This window comes from Hyla sarda, chromosome 7 (genome assembly GCF_029499605.1).
Source record: "Hyla sarda isolate aHylSar1 chromosome 7, aHylSar1.hap1, whole genome shotgun sequence".
Classification (NCBI taxonomy): Eukaryota; Metazoa; Chordata; class Amphibia; order Anura; family Hylidae; genus Hyla; species Hyla sarda.
In genome coordinates this window covers 226,389,134-226,406,222 of record NC_079195.1, presented here as the reverse complement: position 1 = coordinate 226,406,222, position 17,089 = coordinate 226,389,134, and the positions used below count along the sequence as shown (strand labels likewise).

Here is a 17,089-nt window from a genome sequence, read left to right as displayed (position 1 = left end):
TGTAACTGATAATTTACCAATTTTATACAAATGTATTTATCGCTCTCAACGTAAGATTTTGTTTGCATCTTCTTATAGTATATAATTACTTTATTTTTAAAAAAAATGTAAACGAGTTTTTAATTTTTTTTTTTTATTACACATATGCAAACAACGACTGTGAAAAAAAAAAAGCAGATAGTGGATCAGTGGATCAGGCTGAAAGTCGAAAAAAAAAAAAGAAGAAAAAAAAAAAGCTAAACATTGCATGATAGTCTCTAAGCAATTCCATCTGTCAAGCAGAAATTTTAGGCTAATAGCCTGTGGCGATCTCTCTCTCTCTTTCTCTCTCTTTCTCCGCAGTCCACTACCTGCTTCTTCTTTGTCCTATAAAATCTCCTCATTCTACTCCTAAAAAAAAAAAAAGCATGAAAGAAGAAAAAAGGGAGAAGGGGAACGCTGCAGACTAAAAATCATCCGAGAGTTGAAGCCCTTAATTTTTTCGCCCGTCTCCCTCTTTGATGTTGAGCGGCGGTGGGCTCTTATTTAAGGGAGAAGAAGAAAAAAAAAAAAAGAAAAGAGAGAACCCACACGGACCGCGAAGAAGAAGACATCGCTGTTAGCAGATGACTTTTCATCTCCGCTTCACCTTGCCACTGGGTCTCTGAGAGATTGGTTCATTGTCAAGGAGATTTTTTTTTTTTTTTTTTTTTTCTTACCCATGATTCCATATGGTATGGAACCGACTACATGTTGCCCAACATGGCATAGCAAATGTTTTCTCAATTAGGTGTCTTATCTCCCGTGAGCTAGCATCAGATGAAGCTTGCTGACAGCATAATGGCAGGGAAAACTTCTGACGGCTCCATCAAATGGCAGCTCTGCTACGACATCTCGGCCAGAACTTGGTGGATGGTAAGTTGGCAGCCGGACTGTTTTTTTTTTTTTTTTTCTCTCTCTTTTTCTTTTTTTTTTTTTTTTTGGTAACTTTCCCTCCCTCTTTGAGACTAAATGTCCCAGACCTCACATTTATCAAATTAAAACATTAGAATTTTTTTTTTCTCACTCTCCAATGAATCCGCCTTTACGGTTGCCCCACTTGATTTCCTCTGTGCCACTCGGTAACAAGGGGCTATTGATGTCTGGCCCCCTGTCCTGCTGTTCCATAAGAAAGAATTAAATGTTTCCGCAGGAGTAGACGCAAATCCTCTCATCTCCTTTAGTGTCGTTCCCTTTTCCCTTCTGTTTTTTTTTATTCTTTTCTGAATTTATTTGCTGTTGTTGTTGTTTGTTTACATTTGCAGTTTGAATTTTGTTCTGTTTATATATTTATTTATTTACTTATTTATGCTTTTATTTATTTATTTATTTATTTATTTATTTATTGCACTTGTTATGTTGGCTGGCTTGTTATGTTCAGCTTCGAAATTTGAAATTTGCTCTGTGTGTCATTTTTGGAAATTTTGAAAAACATAATTTTAAAAATTAATTGGTGCAATTGGAAAACCTTAAGTTCTACATAAGTTCCTCCCCTGTTTACAGGTGTGCAGGTTGCAGTGCTATAACTTCCTTTTTCTGTAATCTTTCTTATTTTAATATTCTTTAGCTCTGTGTTTTTTCGAACGGCGTGTCTCCAGCTGTTGCAAAACTACAACTCCCAGCATGCCCGGACAGCTAATGGCATCAGGTGCGGGGTGACAACCCTAATGGTTCTGATTGCGGTGCCCAAAAACCTGGCACCTTACTTGGGCATGCTGGGAGTTGTAGTTTTAAAACAGCCGGAGATGCGCCGTTTGCAAAACGCTGCTTCAGCTCAAAAGTTGCGCCGGAGTTCCCGGACACTTGGGGTTGAGTTAACTCGTGTAGCGTGGCCATTGAGGCCGGGTGACCTTTGACTCCTCCGTCTATACGATGTCTAAAGCTTAAGGAGCCGGGTAGACAATCGCCCATTGTTGCGCTATATATACACATCTTGTCATGAAAAGGGGGAACGACAGCGCTCGCATCCTCGCGGCCCCTCTGGTCGTTGGAGACTTGTTGTCCGTTAGGGGGGGATTAATTCATTAGCGGCGCGTTTCGGAGTTTCGCCATAATTATTATTCTTGTGGCAAGCGTGAATTCTTTCCAGCGGAGGGAGAAAGTTTTTTCAGGCAGGACAATGAGCGCATTATTCATTCCTAACTAGACCGTGAACCGCGGCTCATTTCACATAGATATCAGTTCAAATAGATTCCGAAAGGGAAAAAGGGCTCGATCGCTCTCATTGTGCCCGGCTCCACTGTACTCCAGAGCTTCCTTCTTTTTTCTTTTATTTTTCCTAATTTTTTCCTAACCCCCCCCCCCCCCCTTCTATTTCTCACATATTTTTGCACCAGGAAGAGGGACAGAAACATTTACTTTGTGTTTGTCATCTTCACTGAGACGTCAGGGTGTCGACTTGTTGTACTTTGTGCTTTTTGTGCTTTTTTTGTGTCATTTCATATGGTTTTGCTCTTGTTGTTGGGTTCCCCTTGAGGTTCTACCTTTTCCAGATGAAGTTTCTAAGTTGCCGGCTTGTTTGCCTTTCCCTTCCGTATCCTTCCCGAGACGATCCATGTTGTGTTTATTGCGCTGTTACCTGTATATCTGTTGTTGTTGCTTGTTTTTTTGTTTTTTGTTTTTCTTGCATTCTTTAGTTTCTGTTCTGTTGTCAGGATGTGATAGATACGTGACATGCGCTACAGTACAATATATGATGTGACGCAATATGTGACATGGTAGGGCAGGATACGGTGGGATATAATATGATACAGTGTGATATAATAAGTTACGGTATGATATAATATGATACAGTATGATATCATATGTTACAGTATGATATCATATGATACGGTGGGATATAATATGATACAACATGATATAATATGTTACGGTATGATAAAATATGATACGATATGATATGATACAGTGTGATTTAATATGTTACGGTGGGATATAATATGATACAGTATTATATAATATGTTACGGTATGATAAAATATGATATGGTATGATATAATATGATACGGTGTGATATAAAATGATACGGTGTGAAATAATATGATACGGTATGATATAATATGATACGGTATGATATAATATGATACGGTGAGATATAATATGATACAGTGTGATATAATATGTTACGGTATGATATAATATGATACGGTGGGATATAATATGTTACAGTATGATATAATATGATACGGTATGATATAATATGATACGATGGGATATAATATGATACGGTGTGATATAATATGATACAGTATGATATAATATGATACGGTGTGATATAATATGGTACGGTATGATATGATATGATACGGTTGGATATAATATGATATGGTATGATATAATATGATACAGTGTGATATAATATGATACAGTGTGATATAATATGATGCGGTATGATATAATATGATACAGTGTTATATAAAATGTTACGGTATGATATAATATGATACTGTGTGATATAAAATGATACGGTGGGATATAATATGATACGGTATGACATAATATGATATGGGGGATATAATATGATACAGTGTGATATAATATGATACATTATGATATAATATGATACAGTGTGATATAATATGATACGGTATCATATAATATGTTACGGTGGGATATAATATGATACAGCGTGATATAATATGATACAGTGTGATATAATATGATACGGTATGATATAATAAGATTCAGTGTGATATAATATGATACGGTGGGATATAATATGAAACAGTGTGATACAATATGATATGTTATGATATAATATGATACAGTGTGATATAATATGATACGGTATCATATAATATGTTACGGTAGGATATAATATGATACAGCGTGATATAATATGATACAGTGTGATATAATATGATACGGTATGATATAATATGATACAGTGTGATATAATATGTTACGTAGGGATATAATATGATACAGTGTGATATAATATGTTACGGTATGATATAATATGATACGATGGGATATAATATGATACAGTGTGATATAATATGATACAGTATGATATAATATGATACGGTGGGATATAATATGATGCGGTATGATATAATATGATACAGTGTGATATAATATGATACGGTATGATATAATATGATACGGTGTGATATAATATGGTACGGTATGATATGATATGATACGGTTGGATATAATATGATACGGTATGATATAATATGATACGGTATGATATAATATGATACAGTATGATATAATATGATACAGTATGATATAATATGATGCGGTATGATATAATATGATACAGTGTGATATAATATGATGCGGTATGATATAATATGATACAGTGTGATATAATATGTTACGGTATGATAAAATATGATACTGTGTGATATAAAATGATACGGTGGGATATAATATGATACGGTATGACATAATATGATACGGTGGGATATAATATGATACAGTGTGATATAATATGATACGTTATGATATAATATGATACAGTATCATATAATATGTTACGGTGGGATATAATATGATACTGCGTGATATAATATGATACAGTGTGATATAATATGATACGGTATGATATAATATGATACAGTGTGATATAATATGATACGGTATCATATAATATGTTACGGTAGGATATAATATGATACAGCGTGATATAATATGATACAGTGTGATATAATATGATACGGTATGTTATAATATGATACAGTGTGATATAATATGATACAGTGTGATATAATATGATGCAGTACGATATAATATGATACAGTGTGATATAATATGATGCGGAATGATATAAAATGATACAGTGTGATATAATATGATCCAGTATGATATAATATGATACAGTGTGATATAATATGATGCGGTATGATATAATATGATACAGTGTGATATAATATGATGCGGTATGATATAATATGATACAGTGTGATATAATATGATGCGGTATGATATAATATGATACAGTGTGATATAATATGATGCGGTATGATATAAAATGATACAGTGTGATATAATATGGTGCGGTATGATATAATATGATACAGTGTAATATAATATGATGCGGTATGATGTAAAATGATACAGTGTGATATAATATGATCCAGTATGATATAATATGATACAGTGTGATATAATATGATGCGGTATGATATAATATGATACAGTGTGATATAATATGATGCGGTATGATATAATATGATACAGTGTGATATAATATGATGCAGTGTGATATAATATGATGCGGTATGATATAAAATGATACAGTGTGATATAATATGATGCGGTATGAAATAATATGACACAGTGTGATATAATATAATGCAGTATGATATAAAATGATACGGTATGATATAATATGATACGGTGTGATATAATATGATGCGGTGTGATATAATATGATACGGTATGATATAATATGATGCGGTATGATATAAAATGATACAGTGTGATATAATATGATACGGTATGATATAATATGATACAGTGTGATATAATATGATACAGTGTGATATAATATGATGCGGTATGTTATAATATGATACAGTGTGATATAATATGATGCGGTATGATATAATATGATACAGTGTAATATAATATGATGCGGTATGATATAATATGATACAGTGTGATATAATATGATGCGGTATGATATAATATGATACAGTGTGATATTCTATGATACAGTACAACATCTTATATGTTGAAATACGCTATATGCTGTGATATTAATAGACAGCATCATGTGATCTGATAGAATATAATGTGTGGTATGATACAATGTACAATATAATACAGTACATGGATTCCTATACCATATTATACCATACAATATATGTCATGATAAGATATGTACAGTATGGTAGTATGCAATATTCAATATCTGATGTTATAATACATATATATGATACAATACAGCATAAGATCCAGTGTATCAATTAACAAATAATATGATATGGTGAAATACATGATGTAATACAGTAAATGGTACTATGCAATATTCCGGATATGATATGATACAATAGAATGGGATACAGCAAATCAACCAATATAAGATATGATACTGTATCTGAAAAGACAGGATACACGGTACGATGCAATATTCCATATATAATATGATACAATAAAACGGGATACAGTTTATCAATCAATATATGATACGATACAGTATCTGATAAAACAGGATATGATGCAATATTTCATATATAATATGATAAAATATATGAAATACACAGTCCTGGGCGCGAATATTCGAAATGCAAATTTTTTTTCCCGGAAATATCATCTCTTTGCGATTTTGTGAATATTTAGAATGTAACGATATATATATATATTCGTAATGATGAATGTATATGCAAATATTCACGAATATCGGCATTCCAGTCAAAGGACACTCATCCCTCTCTTCTTTTAGGTGAAAGATATAACCGCGCATGCGCACTATGCGAATTTCATGGTGAAATTTTGCATTGCGAAGATAAAGAGAATGAACATAGCGAATATGCGAATTTCGCGAACATAGGACTGATATTCTTCCATATATTTGCGAAATATCGCAAATTCGAACATGGCCCCTGCCGCTCATTACTAGATATAAACCGATATATAGCATGAAGGATATGGGCCATATGGCTCTTATCTGCTGACACGTCCTATGACAGGATGTGATATATGATATAATACAATATGACATGTGATATGCCATAAGAAGCCATAAATAATGTTACTATATTGTACAATATATGGTTTTGTGCTGTATCTAATATACAGTTATATACAATGATGCAGTATATGACATTGTAAGATGGGATATTTAATACGAGACCATGTATCACAGTGTTTCCCAACCAGGGTGCCTCCAGCTGTTGCCTCCAGGGTGCCTCCAGCTGTTGCAAAACGACAACTCCCAGCATGACCGGACAGCCTTCGGCTGTCCGGTCATGCTGGGAGTTGTTGTTTTGCAACAGCTGGAGGCACCCTGGTTGGGAAACACTGATATATTACATAATAATGGAGCATATGACATACAGTATATGACACAGTACAATATGTCACATCATGTCTTAGGACTGGATGTGACATAATATAATGCAATATACCAGGTGGGGCAGTATATAAAAAAAGGATACAATATGTGACATCACCTGATCTTATAGGATATGATATAAGTGTTACAATATAGCATATAAAACAGTATATATTATAAGGCAATATTTGATATATGATATACAGTATATGATACAATATATCACCTAGTAGAATAGGATATGATATATGATTCAATATATGACATCATCTAATAGAACAGGAAAGAGGATACAATATAAACCAGTAGAATATGATATTATATAGGATACAATATAAACCAGTAGAATATGATATTATATAGGATACAATATAAACCAGTAGAATATGATATTATATAGGATACAATATAAACCAGTAGAATGATATTATATAGGATACAATATAAACCAGTAGAATATGATATTATACAGGATACAATATAAACCAGTAGAATATGATGTTATATATGATACAATATAAACCAGTAGAATATGATATTATATAGGATACAATATAAACCAGTAGAATATGATATTATACAGGATACAATATAAACCAGTAGAATATGATGTTATATAGGATACAATATAAACCAGTAGAATATGATATTATATAGGATACAATATAAACCAGTAGAATATGATATTATATAGGATACAATATAAACCAGTAGAATATGATATTATATAGGATACAATATAAACCAGTAGAATGATATTATACAGGATACAATATAAACCAGTAGAATATGATATTATATATGATACAATATAAACCAGTAGAATATGATGTTATATATGATACAATATAAACCAGTAGAATATGATATTATATATGATACAATATAAACCAGTAGAATATGATATTATATAGGATACAATATAAACCAGTAGAATGATATTATATAGGATACAATATAAACCAGTAGAATGATATTATATAGGATACAATATAAACCAGTAGAATGATATTATATAGGATACAATATAAACCAGTAGAATGATATTATATAGGATACAATATAAACCAGTAGAATATGATATTATATAGGATACAATATAAACCAGTAGAATATGATATTATATAGGATACAATATAAACCAGTAGAATGATATTATATAGGATACAATATAAACCAGTAGAATGATATTATACAGGATACAATATAAACCAGTAGAATGATATTATATAGGATACAATATAAACCAGTAGAATGATATTATATATGATACAATATAAACCAGTAGAATATGATATTATATAGGATACAATATAAACCAGTAGAATATGATATTATACAGGATACAATATAAACCAGTAGAATGATATTATACAGGATACAATATAAACCAGTAGAATGATATTATATAGGATACAATATAAACCAGTAGAATGATATTATATAGGATACAATATAAACCAGTAGAATATGATATTATATAGGATACAATATAAACCAGTAGAATGATATTATATAGGATACAATATAAACCAGTAGAATGATATTATACAGGATACAATATAAACCAGTAGAATATGATATTATACAGGATACAATATAAACCAGTAGAATATGATATTATATAGGATACAATATAAACCAGTAGAATGATATTATATAGGATACAATATAAACCAGTAGAATATGATATTATACAGGATACAATATAAACCAGTAGAATGATATTATACAGGATACAATATAAACCAGTAGAATATGATATTATACAGGATACAATATAAACCAGTAGAATATGATATTATATAGGATACAATATAAACCAGTAGAATGATATTATATAGGATACAATATAAACCAGTAGAATATGATATTATATAGGATACAATATAAACCAGTAGAATATGATAATATATAGGATACAATATAAACCAGTAGAATGATATTATATAGGATACAATATAAACCAGTAGAATGATATTATACAGGATACAATATAAACCAGTAGAATGATATTATACAGGATACAATATAAACCAGTAGAATGATATTATACAGGATACAATATAAACCAGTAGAATATGATATTATATAGGATACAATATAAACCAGTAGAATATGATATTATACAGGATACAATATAAACCAGTAGAATATGATATTATACAGGATACAATATAAACCAGTAGAATGATATTATACAGGATACAATATAAACCAGTAGAATGATATTATATAGGATACAATATAAACCAGTAGAATATGATATTATACAGGATACAATATAAACCAGTAGAATGATATTATATAGGATACAATATAAACCAGTAGAATATGATATTATATAGGATACAATATAAACCAGTAGAATGATATTATATAGGATACAATATAAACCAGTAGAATATGATATTATATAGGATACAATATAAACCAGTAGAATATGATATTATACAGGATACAATATAAACCAGTAGAATGATATTATACAGGATACAATATAAACCAGTAGAATATGATATTATACAGGATACAATATAAACCAGTAGAATATGATATTATATAGGATACAATATAAACCAGTAGAATATGATATTATACAGGATACAATACATGACGTCAGCTGGTAGAATATGATGTAATATACCATATATGTCCTGATTCTCCCAGTGTTTCTTGAATGTTTAGATGGAAGTAAAAATAAAATAAATCCACCCAAATCTTTTAGCCCTTCTGTTTTTTACCATTTATTATTCCACCACGTGGCGGACAGACACACTGGGTGGATAACACTATAGACTCCACTACACTATAGAAATCTTTGTTAATGTTCTGGAGGATAAATATTCTCCGACCGCAGAAGACGAGGTTTATCCTGAAGATGTGAGATCAAAATACAAATACAAAATAATTCTTTATAATGAGGATGAAGAGCAGGTACAAGATAGATATGAGATAGATAGATATGAGATAGATAGATAGATAGATAGATAGATAGATATGAGATAGATAGATAAATAGATATGAGATAGATAGATAGATATGAGATATAGATAAATAGATATAAGATAGATATGAGATAGATAGATAGATATGAGATAGATAGATAGATATGAGATAGATAGATAAATAGATATGAGATAGATAGATAGATATGAGATATAGATAAATAGATATAAGATAGATATGAGATAGATAGATAGATAGATATGAGATAGATAGATAGATAGATAGATAGATATGATAGATATGAGATAGATATGAGATAGATAGATATGAGATAGATAGATAAATAGATATGAGAGAGATAGATAGATAGATAGATAGATAGATATGAGATAGATAGATAGATAGATAGATAGATATGAGATAGATAGATAGATAAATAGATATGAGAGAGATAGATAGATAGATAGATAGATAGATAGATAGATAGATAGATAGATAGATATGAGATAGATAGATAGATAGATAGATATGAGATAGATAGATATGAGATAGATAGATATGAGATAAATAGATAGATATGAGATAGATAGATATGAGATAGATAGATATGAGATAGATAGATATGAGATAAATAGATAGATATGAGATAGATAGGTATGAGATAGATAGATATGAGATAGATAGATAGATAGATAGATAGATAGATAGATAGATAGATAGATATGAGATAGATATGAGATAGATAGATAGATAGATATGAGATAGATAGATATGAGATAGATAGACAGATAGATAGATAGATAGATATGAGATAGATATGAGATAGATAGATAGATATGAGATAGATAGATATGAGATAGATAGATAGATAGATAGATATGAGATAGATAGATATGAGATAGATAGACAGATAGATAGATAGATAGATAGATAGATATGAGATAGATATGAGATAGATAGATAGATATGAGATAGATAGATATGAGATAGATAGATAGATATGAGATAGATAGATATGAGATAGATAGACAGATAGATAGATAGATAGATATGAGATAGATATGAGATAGATAGATATGAGATAGATAGATATGAGATGGATAGATATGAGATGGATAGATATGAGATAGATAGATATGAGATAGATAGACAGATAGATAGATAGATAGATAGATAGATAGATAGATAGATTTTTGCCAGAAGTTTGTATGTTCCCCTCGGTTTCCTCCAACACTTCCCGACAGAATTTTTTTAATGATTTTGATTCCCATTGGGGACAGGGACCGATGTGACAGGTGACAACCTCTGTACAGCGCTGCAGAATATGTTGGTGCTATAGAAATGTTTACAATAAATAAATATTATAGAGAGAGATAGAGATCGTAACCTGCACATATTAGAACACAGACCATGTGGTTTCGGAGGTTTTTGTAATATGGTATGCATGAGGTGACACAAATCTGATTCCCCCAGCAGTGAAGTCATCGCTCGCTGGGTATAGAAGGAGCCGGGCTGTTCCTTAGGAGAAGCTCCTTAAATATCCAAATTCTAAGTCTTGTGGGCTGTCACCCCAGCAGCAACAGAGGGGTTAATAAAGTGTTTCCCAACCAGTGTGCCTCCAGCTGTTGCAAAATGACAACTCCCAGCATGCCCGGACAGCCAACGGCTGTCCGGGCATGCTGGGAGTAGTAGTTTTGCAACAGCTGGAGGCACACTGGATGGAAAACACTGGCCAACGGCTGTCCGGGCATGCTGGGAGTTGAAGTTTTGCAACAGCTGGAGGCACACTGGTTGGGAAACACTTGCCTAAGGCTCTCCGGGCATGCTGGGAGTTGTAGTCTTGCAACAGCTGGAGGCACACTGGATGGAAAACACTGGCCATCGGCTGTCCGGGCATGCTGGGAGTAGTAGTTTTGCAACAGCTGGAGGCACACTGGATGGAAAACACTGGCCAACGGCTGTCCGGGCATGCTGGGAGTTGAAGTATTGCAACAGCTGGAGGCACACTGGTTGGGAAACACTTGCCTAAGGCTCTCCGGGCATGCTGGGGGTTGTAGTTTTGCAACAGCTGGAGGCACACTGGATGGAAAACACTGGCCAACGGCTGTCCGGGCATGCTGGGAGTAGTAGTTTTGCAACAGCTGGAGGCACACTAGATGGAAAACACTGGGTTAATCCATTACACAACTGGTTCTTGCAAAGCAGATGATTTATTGTGGTGCAGTGAGTGACAAGACAGACAACACAGTTAAATTACACTAATTGCTTAATAAATCAGCGCCATAGTCTGAACGGCGCGGCCCATCCGCGTTCTGCTCCCTGCGCCTCTAAATTATCATTATCAAGTTTATTATTTTTCATGCCCCCTAGAATTGTCAATCTCCGGCGTAGTAGAGTTTTTCACACACAGTTTAGATATGTTTGTTATTTTGCTCGGCTCTCTGTCATTCTGCAATACGTTTACGGTGGTTTTACGTGATGCCGCAGGTTCGGCTCTGCTACATTTGTACTTGAACTTCCACATTTGAGGCTAAGCATGTCCATTAGCAGGACCCAGATTGTTCATTTTATATGTTAAAGGAGTACTCCGGTGGAAAACTTTTTTTTTTTTTTTAATCAACTGGTGCCAAAAAGTTAAACAGATTTGTAAATTACTTCTATTAAAAAATCTTAATCCTTCCAGTACTTATTAACTACTGAATACTACAAAGGAAATTTTTTTTTTTTTTAGAACACAGAGCTCTCCGCTGACATCATGACCACAGTGCTCTCTGCTGACATCTCTGTCCATTTTAAGAACTGTCCAGAGTAGGAGAAAATCCCCATAGAAAACATGTGCTCTGGACAGTTCCTAAAATGGACAGAGATGTCAGCAGAGAGCACTGTGCTCGTGATGTCAGCAGAGAGCTCTGTGTTCCAAAAATAAAATAATTTCCTCTGTAGTATTCAGTAGTTAATAAGTACTGGAAGGATTAAGATTTTTTAAAAGAAGTAATTTACAAATCTGTTTAACTTTCTGGCACCAGTTGATTTAAAAAAAAAAGTTTTCCACCGGAGTACCCCTTAAAATAACAAATTCAGCTCTGCTATGTCTTAGGGTATGTTCACACAGGCAAAACATTTACAGTGCACTGTGGTCGGTGGAGGGGAGGTCCAAGTAACTTTTGAATATATAGATGTAGCAGAGCTCAGCTGGTTATCTGTCTGCGGTAAACTTACTCCGTCACTAATGATGCAAAAAGCTAAACAACAAACTCAGCTCTGCTCCATCTGCACTACTCTATAATCATTTGACAACTGCTGCAAAACTTCTCTCACCTCATTATACCCATTCCATGCAGATGTAGCTGAGCTGAGTTTACCATCTGGCGCAATCATGGTGATCACATGATCTGCTATTTGGGTTTTTTATCCAGGATTATAAAATATATATATATATATATATATATATATATATATATCTTTCTTCCAGAAACAGCGCCACTCAGTTCATGTTGTTATATTGCAGCCCAGCACCATTGGAGTAAATGGAGCAGAGATATAATACCACACACAACCTGAGGACAAGAGTGGCGCTGTTTCTGGAAGATGGCAGCTACGTTATTTCTATTTCTTGATAACCCCCTTAAAGGGGTACTCCGCTAAAAAACTATTTTTTTTTTAAATCACCTGGTGCCAGAAAGTTATACAGATTTGTAAACGACTACTTTATAAAAAGCTTAATCCTTCCAGTACTTATCAGCTGCTGTATGCTCCACAGGAAGTTGTGTTGTTCTTTTCTGTCTGACCACAGTGCTCTCTGCTGACACCTCTGTCCATGTCAGGAACTGTCCAGAGTAGAAGCAAATCCCCATTACCCTGCTCTGGACACTTCCTGACATGGACAGAGGTGTCAGTAGAGAGCCCTGTGGTCAGACAGAAAAGAACAACACAACTTCCTGTGGAGCATACAGCAGCTGATAAGTACTTGAAGGGGTAAGATTTGTAAATAGAAGTGATTTACAAATATGTTTAACTATCGGGCACCAGTTGATTTAAAAAAAAATTATAATAATTTCCAGTTTTGTAACATCTGCAGGTTCGAAGTTTAGAAACCACTGCATAGAGGATTTTTGGGGGTTCTTTCCAACAGAGGACAGTATCACACATGAGAGGCTTAGATACACAGCTCAGAGGACAGCATCTCACATAAGAAGCTTAGATACACAGCTCAGAGCACAGTATCACACATGAGAGGCTAAGAAATACAGCTCAGAGGACAGTATCACACATGAGAGGCTTAGATACACAGCTCAGAGGACAGTATCACACATGAGAGGCTTAGATACACAGCTCAGAGGACAGCATCTCACATAAGAAGCTTAGATACACAGCTCAGAGCACAGTATCACACATGAGAGGCTAAGAAATACAGCTCAGAGGACAGTATCACACATGAGAGGCTTAGATACACAGCTCAGAGGACAGTATCTCACATGAGAGGCTTAGATACACAGCTCAGAGCACAGTATCTCACATGAGAGGCTTTGATTCACAGCTCAGAGTACAGTATCACACATGAGGCTTGGATGCACAGCTCGGAGGACAGTATCACACATGACAGGCTTAGATACACCACTTAGAGGACAGTATCACACATATAACTTCATGCTGTAAACTGATTATATAAACAATATATCAAACCAACTGTCACATTGGGGGTTTATGTTACATGTTTGAATAGGATTTTACAATTACCCAGCTGGGGGTCAGTAGGGGATGTTGGGAGTTGTAGTTTTAAGTTCTTAAATAACTCAGTGATGCAGAATTTGCTGTCGCTATAGATATAAAAATAAATAAACAAAGAAATATTATTATTATCATCATTATTATTATTATTATCATCATTATTATTATTATTATTATCATCATTATTATTATTATCATTATTATTATTATTTGAAATTAATGAAATAACTTTGTATTGTTATCAGTCAAAAATGTTTGGGGGGTTGAAACGCAATCCCTCCTTATAGACAGCGTCCTGTAAGTGAAATCCGAGGCTCGCCCATCTCCGGCCCGTACTATTAAAAACCCAGATAAGTGCAGCTGTGTTATTCTTCAAAACATTCCTTTATCTGGATCATATTAAAAAAAAAAAAAAAAGACCCCCGACCCCCAGCCCCCTCCCCGGCCATTCAGTAGAGAAGAGCGATGAGAAGCGGGGTGTCAGGGCGCAGTGTCCCCTCCTATTTATTTACCTAAACCCACCAGATATAGGTGAAGTCACTTCCCCGGACCCCCCATCTGATTACATGAGGCTCAGATACATCTGGAAAATATCACACATGAGAGGCTTAGATACTCAGCTCAAAGGACAGTGTTATCACATGAGAGGCATAGATACACAGCTCAGAGGACAGTATCACACATGTGAGGCTTAGATACACAGTGCAGAGGACAGTATCACACATGTGAGGCTTAGATACACAGTGCAGAGGACAGTATCACACATGTGAGGCTTAGATACACAGTGCAGAGGACAGTATCACACATGTGAGGCTTAGATACAAAGCTCAGAGGACAGTATCACACATGAAAGGCTTAGATACACAGCTCGGAGGACATTATAACACATGAGAGGCTTAGATACACAGCTCACCAGACAGTATGATACATGAGAGGCTTAGATACACAGTTCACCAGACAGTATGATATATGAGAGGCTTAGATACACAGTTCACCAGACAGTATGATACATGAGAGGTTTAGATACACAGTTCACCAGACAGTATGATACAAGAGAGGCTTAGATACACAGCTCACCGGACAGTATTATACATGAGAGGTTTAGATACACAGCTCACATGACAGTATGATACAAGAGAGGCTTAGATACACAGCTCACCGGACAGTATTATACATGAGAGGTTTAGATACACAGTTCACCAGACAGTATGATACATGAGAGGTTTAGATACACAGTTCACCGGACAGTATGATACAAGAGAGGCTTAGATACACTCTCACCTGACAGTATGATACACGAGAGGCTTAGAAAGAGAAGCTCAGCAGGCAAGGCCACAAAAAAAAAAAAAAAAAAAAAACATCAAAAAGTCACATAACAAAAATTTTACTGTTAAAAACTACAGATCGGGGCGCAAAAAATGACCCTCATACGGGCCGTATACGGAGAAATACAGTTATAGGGGTCAGGATAGGACAAAATTTCCCTCGCATATGTGTATCCTGTGATGTCACGCATATATAATGAATTATGCAAATTAGTATGCCCAGTATTTGTTTGCAAGAAAGGTGGCGACCCTAAGACAGTATCACACATTATAAGTTTAGATACAGCAGCTCAGGCTACAGTATCACATGTAAGAGGCTTAGATACAGAGACAGTATCACACACGAGAGACTTAGATACATGAGCTTGGTCTATTGTATCTGTATGAAGGAAGTTGTATTGATCTTATACGATCACTGGAGGAAGATAATATTGGTTGATATCTCTTCTGTATGGGACACATCTGGGGGAAGACTTTCTCATGCGCACGGATTTCCTGTTGGATCAGACCTGCTCTGGCTGTTTAGGGACCTGGCCCAGCTGGTGTATGGAGACTGACATGCAATGCTCCATGGGAAAAATATGCAAATGAGCTCTTCTCCAGAAGGAAGGAAACTCTCTGGTGACACAAGACGCCTCTTATTGTAAATGCTCCATTTAGTGACATTTTGTAAGGGATAACTTAGTGACCCCCCCCCCCCCATGTCCTTCCCCACCGGTGGGAGATAGTGATGTCCCCCGGGGGATTTACAGTCATCAAATGTAACAAGCAAAGAAAACAACAACAATGAAGTTATCACAATGTCACCAATTCATATATCAATAATGGGAATTCACAGAGAAGAGTCACAATTTGCCAACGAGCCTAGGTCTACAGACTGTGGAGCTCCAGCTGTTGCAAAACTACAACTCCCAGCATGCCTGGACAGTCGCTGGTAGTCGTAGTTTCGCAACAACTGGTGCTCCACAGTTTGGAGAAAACTGATCTCTGGGTACAGGATGATAACACTTGGGGTACAGGATGATGATGACACTCGGGGTACAGGATAATGACACTTGGGGTA

At 34.6% G+C, this 17,089-nt stretch overlaps 1 protein-coding gene across 2 annotated transcripts in view; it reads left to right on the top strand.

Moving 5' to 3' along the window:
• Nucleotides 1–533: 533 nt before the first annotated feature.
• The window catches only part of NFIA (nuclear factor I A), a 581,540-nt gene continuing 564,984 nt past the window's right edge, over nucleotides 534–17,089 (top strand). Inside the window, exon 1 of one of the 2 annotated variants that reach the window (XM_056532915.1) lies at nucleotides 534–894. In XM_056532915.1, coding sequence (XP_056388890.1) covers nucleotides 799–894 — 96 coding nt within the window. In that variant the 5' untranslated portion in view covers nucleotides 534–798. The remainder of the gene's footprint in view (nucleotides 895–17,089) is intronic. The other variant, XM_056532924.1, reaches the window with a different exon arrangement.